The sequence below is a fragment of the Penaeus monodon genome, chromosome 5, assembly GCF_015228065.2.
Source record: "Penaeus monodon isolate SGIC_2016 chromosome 5, NSTDA_Pmon_1, whole genome shotgun sequence".
In the NCBI taxonomy this organism is placed as follows: Eukaryota; Metazoa; Arthropoda; class Malacostraca; order Decapoda; family Penaeidae; genus Penaeus; species Penaeus monodon.
In genome coordinates, this window is record NC_051390.1 from 8653317 (window position 1) to 8663941 (window position 10625).

At 36.4% G+C, this 10625-nt stretch overlaps 3 protein-coding genes and 1 pseudogene across 3 annotated transcripts in view; all 4 read right to left on the reverse strand.

Annotated features, from left to right (window-relative positions):
* The window catches only part of LOC119573431, a 2280-nt gene extending 1141 nt beyond the window's left edge, over positions 1-1139 (reverse strand). The window contains exon 1 of the mRNA XM_037920660.1: positions 1082-1139. Within this exon, the coding sequence (XP_037776588.1) occupies positions 1082-1139 (58 nt within the window). The remainder of the gene's footprint in view (positions 1-1081) is intronic.
* A 751-nt stretch (positions 1140-1890) lies between these two features.
* LOC119573432 lies at positions 1891-4980 on the reverse strand (annotated as a pseudogene).
* A 1327-nt stretch (positions 4981-6307) lies between these two features.
* Positions 6308-8046, reverse strand: LOC119572935 (neurotrophin 1-like). Its single transcript, XM_037919891.1, has 2 exons — positions 8004-8046; positions 6308-7266 (listed from the first exon to the last, which is right to left on the reverse strand). Exons 1-2 carry the CDS (start codon positions 8019-8021, stop codon positions 6556-6558), a joined length of 729 nt encoding a protein of 242 aa, XP_037775819.1. The 5' UTR covers positions 8022-8046; the 3' UTR covers positions 6308-6555.
* A 1451-nt stretch (positions 8047-9497) lies between these two features.
* On the reverse strand, positions 9498-10625 carry LOC119572936 (protein spaetzle 3-like). Its single transcript, XM_037919892.1, has 2 exons — positions 10578-10625; positions 9498-10469 (listed from the first exon to the last, which is right to left on the reverse strand). The coding sequence occupies exons 1-2, from the start codon at positions 10590-10592 to the stop codon at positions 9762-9764; spliced, it is 723 nt and encodes a 240-aa protein (XP_037775820.1). The 5' UTR covers positions 10593-10625; the 3' UTR covers positions 9498-9761.

Consider the following 10625-nt stretch of genomic DNA (forward strand, 5'->3'; position numbering starts at 1 on the left):
ATACATACATATATGTGTGTGTATGTGTGATTTCATAATTATTTTGGTAATCAAGCACATAGGCCAGAGAAAAGTAACGCGCATTCATGCATATATGAATATATATATATATATATATATATATATATATATATATATATATATATATATTGAATATTGCAGTACACAAACACATATGTGTGTGTATATATATGTATACATACATTACACACATGTATATATGTATGTATACAGATCTAGTATATATATGAAATGTACTTATGTGGGTATGTGTAAATCAGTACATATACACATGCAAATATACATACCTATGTATATGTACAAGCACACACACACACACACACACACACACACACACACACACACACACACACATATATATATATATATATATATATATATATATATATATATATATATATATATATATATATGCACATACACATGCATACACATACACATGCACATACACATCACACTTAATTATATACATGTATAGATATATATACACTTTATTTACAATCATATATACATACGTATGTATATATGCATAAATATGAATAAATTAATATACAAACACACTCACACACCCACACACACACACACACACACACACACACACACACACACACACACACACACATATATATATATATGTTGTTCACATACACACACACACACACACACACACACACACACACACACACACACACACACACATATATATATACATATATATATATATATATATATATATATATATATATATATATATATGTGTGTGTGTGTGTGTGTGTGTGTGTGTGTGTGTGTGTGTGTGTGTGTGTGTGTGTGTGTGTGTGTGTGAACAACATACACATACGCACATATTTCTAAGCATGTATAAATATATACACACTTTATTTACAATTATGTATACAGATACATATGCAAATACATATGTATAGATATAAATATACATCTCTCTCTCTCTCTCTCTCTCTCTCTCTCTCTCTTTCTCCCTCTCTCTCTCTTCTCTCTTTGTTGAATTTCGATTTCTCAGACTTGATAATATACATTAAAAGAAAATGCAGGTGAGTACCGTGCTCTGTGACAGGTGTGGGTGAAAAGACACGCATGTTTTGCTTGGTCACCGCCATCGCTTTTGTTTTACCTCGTTTCAAACTTTTCAAAAACGTTTCAAAACTTAACTTTCAAAACTTACGTAGAATGAGTTTTCTTTTTGAATGAAAATGAGACCAATCCTTGGACAGTTATGAAATCGCAGTGTGTGAACTATTGCACTTAACTTAAATTCCTGTCGATATTTCGGCGTCAATTTGCATTCTTTAGTTATTTCTTTGCTTAATATTATACTCGCAGTCTACTGTTGATGTTTTTTTCCTTTAGAATCATTGAAAAGACTGATAGTTGTTATCATTAACGTATTAAATTATATCAAATTATATCACTTTTTTCAAATATCGTAAGCGAAAAATATTAAGGTTTTATCGTTACTTTTTATATTAGTATCGTTTTATTTTTATCATTATTACTATCATTATTATTTTAATCATGATTTTCTTAATTATTATCACTGTTGTCATTATGTTTTTTTCATTAGTTATTATTGTAGATATATTATGATAAGCATTATCATTATTGATATTCCTATTATTGTTGTTGTTCTTCATTTTCTAATGCTTATTCTGATTATAATAGTAATCATTATCAATCTTGTCCCAATCTTTATTTTTATTTTTATCACTGGTATCACTGTTATGATAATCATCATAATTATAATTACCATAACTGCAGTTAGTGTTATGATTAGCATTATTTTTTTTCTTATTTTTCTAATGATTGACAGAATAAGCAGATAACATGCCAAGGAGTAAGAAATCATATAGATATGTTCAAAATGTATTTGTTTATAAAAAATATTTTAATGGACGTCTAGCTTCTATTTATTACATGCTGAAGAGGGAAGACAGATCAACAGCGGGAGCGTGCCGGCGGTTCCTGGCATGACTAGTGGTGGTACGTGAAGAAAGCAGTTCTCCAGTCACGTGGGCCGTTCTCCTCCGCTTTAAGAACTAACAGGGATTGTCGGTGGTTCCTTGGTGGCCATGGAGTGTTAGATGGTATGTGAAGAGATGATTCGTTGAGGAACGTTGTGGTGGTGTGTTAGGCGGGAAGGTGACATGAGCAGGCAGATGGCATCTTGTAGATGTCGATGAACAGGCCCTTGTAGGGGTCACATGGGTCGTAGGAAAGGAGTCGGTGGTACACTGACTTCTGGGTGCAGTGGCTCTGGTAGCAAGGAGCAAGGCGCGGCAAGCAGCCTCTGGGAACAGACAAGTCTCGAGGCGGGCAGTCTGGTTGTAATAGTGAACGTCGTTAACAATGACGCGCCACTTGCCATCCACATTCTGGGCACGTTTGGGCATGGCATACACCACTTCGGAGGGACAGATATAGCCCTCAGGTCCAGCCCAGTGGGTGGCATCGTAGGGAGTCTCCAGTGGAGGCTCCAGTGTAGTAAGAGTAGTCGAAGGCCTCCTCCTGGTCTTTGGTAACCATGTCTACCAGGTCATCAGCAGACTGGTCGGCGACGTCAGCGTACTTCTTGGCGAACAGGTGATCGGCAGTGATGGCAGCCTTGATCTCGTACTCGGGATACTCAGTGTCTTCCAAGCAGTAGGTGAGAGTGGAGTTGGCAGCACATGCGGGAGCAACAGTTGGGTCGCAGTAACCGTGCTCATAAGTATGCTGGTGGCCATAAGCAGGTGCATGATGACCATAAGTAGGTGCATGATGACCATAAGCGGGCTGTGGGTGATGGCCATATGCTGGAGGATGGACTGATCCCAGAACGACTCTGGCGCATGCCAGAATGACCGACTAAAAAGCAAAGATTAACATTTAAATAAGATTAACATTTCATAAGGATCAAACTCTTCAGATAATACAATGAAGACAGCTTTAACTGGCAGTATTGCCACGACCTACCAATGAAGAGCCATGGTGACAGGAGTAGATAGATACGAGAAGCACTTCTACTGGCCCATTCGCTATTATTCAAGCTTATATACTCCAGGTATGCTTTAGCCACGCCCACGCAGTACGAAGGTGAGCGACTCCAAGGTTTGATCTACGTGAACGTGAATGAAAAGTATCATACATATATCAGTAAACACATAGAGATATGAGTAAAAGTTAATGTATATGAATAGGTGTGTGTACATATATATGTATGCATACATTCACACAATGCACACATATATATAATATATTTGCTAGAAACGTGGACAAGCACACTTCCGCATGCGTTCAATTTTGTGTGCACAGGTATATATAAAATAAAACTTATAATTCTCTTGCTTCACTTTCACACACCTACATACATGCATATACACACATATGTATGTGTGTCTTTCTATGTCTATTAGTCATGTACTATTTTGATCTAGTTAATTTTCATAAATTTCACCAATCATTTAACTGTTCAGAGTGCTAATGTAATTATAACGGCCCGATTCTTTCCCTTCCCCGAATCATGCTCAAACTAAAAAAGCGCTGCCACCAGCAGATTAAGAGTATTTCCAACATAAATATGACTGTTCTAATAGTTAGACAAGTGTAAATGAACAGTGAGGAAAAAAGACAGAAAGCTGCGTGTGTGTGTGGTGTTCGTGCATGTGTTCAGGACTTTGGTAGCATGGTAGTAGCATGCCGGGGAGACGTGTGCGAGTCTCGCCCGCACTGCAGGTTCAACGAATACCTCCGTGGAAAGTAATATCTCAACAGAGTCTCATGATAAACTATTTTCACGAAATAAACAAAGTTCGTGCGTGGGCAACACTTTGGCGTACTTTGCGACCTTGAGATTGCCTGCGGCGGTGTAACGTTTTCTATTCATTCATTCATTTTCTTCACCCGTACGGTCCCCTTTCTTTAAAAGTCTCTTTTCCCGTTTAGTTTTTTTAAATTTCACTTTCCTCGATCGTTCAACTATTTTCATCCTTATCGTACATTTCTTATTCACAAGACCTTATTACATTTATACATGTTCGTAGACAATACTATTATTAGCGATTGAAAGAAAAGCAGTATCAGATATAAGTTACACTTTTATTCAAGTAAAAACACGAAATAAAACATAAAATGAACTGATTTTGGGGGTATCATAAAATACATACACAAAAAATAAATGAATTAGAAAATCATAGTTAAACATCGCGTTTTACAAGATGAAATTAGGAGGCTCCACTTTAAAAAGAAATGACACACTCGGGACACAGTTTACTGGAATTATATTCTATATGCCAGTTCCCCTTGACCGCAAACACAACACTGTCACGACCCCACAATAAATGCAACTTAATGTCTTAGGGCTGAAGTGAGTGTTCCCCTAGAGTCGACGAACACTTAGCAAAGGCCAGGTAGGACAGTGTTAATTGAATGACTGCTTCCCAAGTCCTCGTCTCTCTCTCTGACCACAGGGAATGGTATCTCATTACACCTAAAAATGGACTCTATAAAAATCCCATTAACAAATATAATACTAAAATCTAGAAAGCATAATCTTTTAAAATGCAGTCTAAAAATAAATATGAAATCTTTTCCGCTGATTTTTTTTTGTATTTTAATGTTGTCTTTCAGGATTAGATTATCATGATAAGCTTTAAAAATGATAAACTATTCTTTTTTTAAGCTTTGAAATAATTTAAATAAAACATGTATATTAGTAAGATTAGGCCGTATCCAGTTTGCTCCAGAACATAGAGGGTAGGCTTTTCTATTCCCAGCCACTCCAGGCAAGGATCTTATGGCGATGCTATAACAGGAGTGACCTGCCGTTGCAAGTCTAAATGCAGGTCACTACAGTGTCACAATACATTTCTGACAGTCATTAAGGGAAATGGCTTTAACTCACATTAGGCCAACTCTTAAAGGTGACAAGGCACGACCGAGCGCCTGGGCCTCATCAACCCTCATGGCCGCTTAGCTTCAATGAATAAGCGGGCTATTTCGCCATGCTAAGTCGTAAGTCCGTTATGCGAAGCTTAGCCTCGCCCGGGTTATGCCATGAGGGGAGCCCGCCTTCGCCATGCTTTTTGGCTTATCGAGCTATTATGCGGTGACTTTATTTCATAAAAGCAGAGACACCCGCCGCCCATCGCCACGCCAGTAGTCTATATTCCTTCTGGACAGAACGCCTAAAGCTCAAAAGAGTGCAGTGGTTTGGAAGAGACACGAAAGAGAACATGCTTAAGTGACTTTTTTGATGAGAGAAAACGAGACGGTAATATATATATATATATATATATATATATATATATATATATATATATATATAATATTATATATATATATATATATATATTGCGTGGTGTGTGTGTGTGTGTGTGTGGAAAAAAAAAAAAAAAAAAAAAAAAAAAAAAAAAAAATATATATATATATATATATATATATATATATATATATATATATATATATTATATATATATTACGGCAGAAGAGTACAATGATTTGGAAAGGACACGGAAGAAAACATGCCAATCGCTTACGTGATTCCATTGATGAATGAGAGGGAGAGAGAGAGAAAAAAAAAAAAAAAAAAAAAAAAAAAAAACGTATATCTGTATTTTTACAAAAATCAGCATCAAGAAGATGCTATCTGCTTGCTCTTGCCACCTTTCCGCACGACACGTCATCACAATGCTCCTTATTAAAGAAACGCCACTCTACACACATTACATATATTTATGGCGAAAATATCCTAATTTTCCCCGCCGATATTTTCCCGACAGTAACGTCATATTTTTTATTGTTGTTATTGCTATTTACAGACGTATTATTTCTTATCATTTTTTATCAGAATTGTTATTTTCTTATCATTGTTATTATCATTATTACTATGTATTGTATAATGTGTGTATGGATTTACATATATATATATACATATATACATATATACATATAAAATTATGCATATATGTATGTAAATATACATATGCATGTGTATGTATACTATATATATACATATACACTATATGTACATTCATAACATATATGTGTGTGTGTGCATATTTATATACTTATCTGTATGTATATATATACACACACACATATATATATATATATATATATATATATATATATATATATATATATATATGTTTGTGTCTGTATATATGTATTTGTCGGTTCATTGTTATATATATGTATATATTCCTACACATATATGCTTATATAAACATAAAAACGCAAACATAACTTGGAAATATTCAATTTACCAAAAGGAAAGTATGTAAACATCTAATACGTAAAATAATATTTATTTTCATCTTTCACAAAAGAGAAGGATTTCGATGTCATTTTTAATCAGTTCTTATCGTTTCTGTAGATATTATCACAAAAATTGGCTAGGAAACTGCATTCTTCATGTACTTGGCGACTTTCCATGGGCGGTATGCCGTGTTCCCAGAGCGCTAAGAATGATAAGAAAGTGTTGAATTAAGTTCATCTCCCCCTCCCCTCACAACGTGGCTTTAGATCAGGTTTTGGTGACTAATGATCGATGGTGTAGGCTCCCAAGAAACAAGCACAGCTGGCGGGAAGCTTGAATGTCTCGATGGCGAAGGGGAAATACTGATCATAGGAGTCGTAGACAAGGAAGCGGTGGTAGATGGACTTCTGCAGACACTTGGACTCGTAGCAGTCAGGCACCAGAGGACATGCATCGCCGGAAGTGAGACACTCTTCGATACGTGTAGTCTGAGTGAGAGTCTGATAATGGACATCGATATTGTTTACAACGACACGCCATTTTCCCTCAGTGTTCTGGGCACGAAGGGGCCTGACGTAAGCGGTCTCTGATGGACACAAGTAAGTTTCCTCAACCAGGGTGTTTGGTCGGTCCACAGATAGCTCAGTGTTGAGGTCAGCTACGTCAGCATACAGGGAGAGAAGCTTCTCATAGTGATACTCGGCTGCGTGTTTGATCTCGTAGGTGGGATAATGGTCGTCTTGGAGACACCAAGATTTGGTTGTGTTGGCAGCACATTCTGGCACAGCAGGCTGTGTGTGATAAGCGGGAGCAGGGTGGTAGGAAGGTTGTGGATGGTAAGAGGGTTGTGTATGGTACGTAGGTTGATGGTGGTATGAAGTGCGTGCGTGGTGAGAGGAACTGTGATGGCTGACAGCAGGAGCACCGCCGAGACTGATGCTGGCGTGTGAGGTCTGGTCGGCCAGAACTACGACCGTCAAGGACAACGAAACCTGCAACAAAGAATATAGTAAAATTTGTGTATATTGAGGAACCTAATACCCGTAATATGTAGCATTTATTGTGCATACTTATACGTAAGCCCACACTTACACGCGCAAATGTATGTATGTGCATGTACCAGTGTGTGCATATATCTTAAGAATATGGATAAATACATAGACATAAAGATGCATGTCTTTATTTTATATTTTCAGAGGTAGTTGTATGTACATTCACTCACACAAGCTTATGGATTTTTTCTATGTATGAAAATAAGCATTATTACTGTTGTATGCTTGTGTGTGTGCATATTGTACATATTTTTGTGTATATATGTATGCGTGTATATATGTATATAAATTTGCATCTATTATATATTAATATGTGCAAGTAAATATGCATATACTACATGTGTACTTGTTTATATATGTAAATATGTATAGATATATACATATATTTGTATATGTATTAAGTATATATACATTGATATGCACAAATACACATACATATATATACACATGCATATGAATATCTATATAAATGTATGTGTACAGATAGATGAATAATTAATCAAACACACACATACTATATATATATATATATATATATATATATATATATATATATATATACATATATATATTATTTATACATATAAACATATATGTATATACAGTTTTTCCTGTATGTACAGACTTGCATCATCCTCAATAGGTTTTTCCCGAGACAGAAGATAACATAAACTCACCAAGTATCGTAAAGCCATGCTTGCACTCTCAGCTCTCGTCGCGTTCGAACTGTAGCGACCATGATGAAGGACCTCCTTTATGTAGGGAACATTACCTCCCCTAACCCCCACCCCATACACCCCTATAGCGTCTTCGAAAGGCGAAAGTAATTCAGCCTTCAGTCATGGCTCCAATAAGTGCATGTTCGTATTACATTTATTTGTTTATCTATTTATATATTTATACATGGTTGTACTGTATTTATCTGTCTATCTATCTATATATTTATTTATTTATTATATGCCACATATATATTTCCATATACATACATATATATTTATGTGCAGCATGTATTTTATATACGTGCACTATACATATATGTAGCCTCTCTATATATATACAAAATATGTGTGTGTGGGCGTATGTCTGTATCATTATGTTTATTATTATTGTTATTACTGATGCTATGACATTATCTCTTATCATCAGTGTTTTTATTAAAGCTGTTATCATTATCATTTCAACTATTATGGCTATCATTAGACTTTTTGCCATACATGCTAATTCAAAGCGATTGTTGTATATTTTGAAAAATGTGTTTTTCATTAACACAATTCCCATAACTATTATTCTTATGAATATCATTACCTTGTTGCTCCATTACCATTATTGTTACATCACTGCTTTCATTGTCCACATTATTTATATTATTCTATTTATCATTATTGTTATTATAATTGTGATTATATATCACTCTTATCATTATTGTTGTTGTTATTTGCATTATCATTACTAACAATGCAATAATCATAATTATCAATATTGTTAGTAGTAGCTTTGCTATTACTTTCGCTGTTACTTATCATTATAATGATGATGATTATAATGAAATTTTAAATCATTAGTAATGATACCATTATTATTATTGTTGTTATCAAAAGCATTATCATACGTAATATTATCATTATCCTCCTTAGCCCCACTATCATTTTTAATACTGGCATTATCACTATTGTCTTTATAACTTTTTATTTTATTATCATAGTTATTATTATCTTTATTATAATCAGTGTTAGTGTTATTATTATCGCCTTTATTATCTTTCCTATTCTTATTATTATTATTATTATTACTATAATCATCATTATTACTCGTGTCAGTTGTAGTATCACTATAATTCTTATGCTTTTCCTGATAGCGATGTTACCATGTTATCTTTAGTATATCGTTTTTGGTATCATTATCACAATCATCACTGTCATGGTTATCACCAATGTCATTCTTAATGTTATAATTACTGTAATGATTTTACTGTTGTTTTTACTGCTACTTATCTGTATTGCTTAAGTAATTATAATAATCATTAATATTCCTGTCATCACCTTCACTGGGTGTGGAATCTGGAATTAGCAAGAGCGACCATCTCACCTTTACCCTTCGAAATGTTACAAAAGCTGAATCTTTAATTCTTTTTAAATGGATAACATTATGCTAAGGAGTAGAAAATAATGTAATGAGTTCAACAATGATTTATTTGTTAGAAATATTACTATGGAATTTTCGCATCTATCTCTTACATGGGGGAAGTGAAGAGAAAACTGAAAGGGGGAGAGAGCAGCGATATGAGTGGTCCAGCGGTTCGTGGCATGACTGGTGGTACGTGAAGAAAGCAGTTCTCTAGCCATGTGGTTTTCCTCCACTTTAAGGTGTACTTTGGTCCAGTGGTGTGATGATGGTGTGTGAAGAGGCGATTGGTTGAGGAGCGTTGTGGTGGTGTGTTAGGCGGGAAGGTGGCAGGAGCAGGCAGATGGCATCTTATAGATGTCAATGAAGAGGCCTTTGTAGGGGTCACATGGATCGTAGGAAAGGAGTCGGTGGTACACTGACTTCTGGGTGCAGTGGCTCTGGTAGCAAGGAGCAAGGGCGCGGCAAGCAGACTCTGGGAACAGACAAGTCTCGAGGCGGGCAGTCTGGCTGTAATAGTGAACATCGTTGACAATGACACGCCACTTGCCGTCCACGTTCTGGGCACGTTTGGGCATGGCATACACCACTTCGGAGGGACAGATGTAACCCTCAGGACCACCCCAGTGGGTGGCATCGTAGGGAGAGTCCCCAGTGGAAGCTCCAGTGTAGTAAGAGTAGTCGAAGGCCTCCTCCTGGTCCTTGGTAACCATGTCTACCAGGTCATCAGCAGACTGGTCGGCGACGTCAGCGTACTTCTTGGCGAACAGGTGATCGGCAGTGATGGCAGCCTTGATCTCGTACTCGGGATACTCAGTATCTTCCAAGCAGTAGGAGAGAGTGGAATTGGCAGCGCATGCTGGGGCAACAGTGGGGTCGCAATAACCGTGCTGGTGAGCGTAAGCAGGTGCATGATGACCGTATGCAGGTGCATGATGACCATAAGCGGGCTGTGGGTGATGGCCATATGCTGGAGGATGGACGGAGCCCAGAACAAGTCCGGCACATGCCAGAACGATTGACTGGAAAGCAAAGATTGACATTAAAATAAAGTAAACTTTTCGTAAAGTGTAAATTCTTCGAATAGTACAGTGAAGACAACTTTATCTTGTGATATTGTTACAACCTACCAATGTAAGAGCCATGGTGACACGAGCAGATAGACACGAGAATCGCTT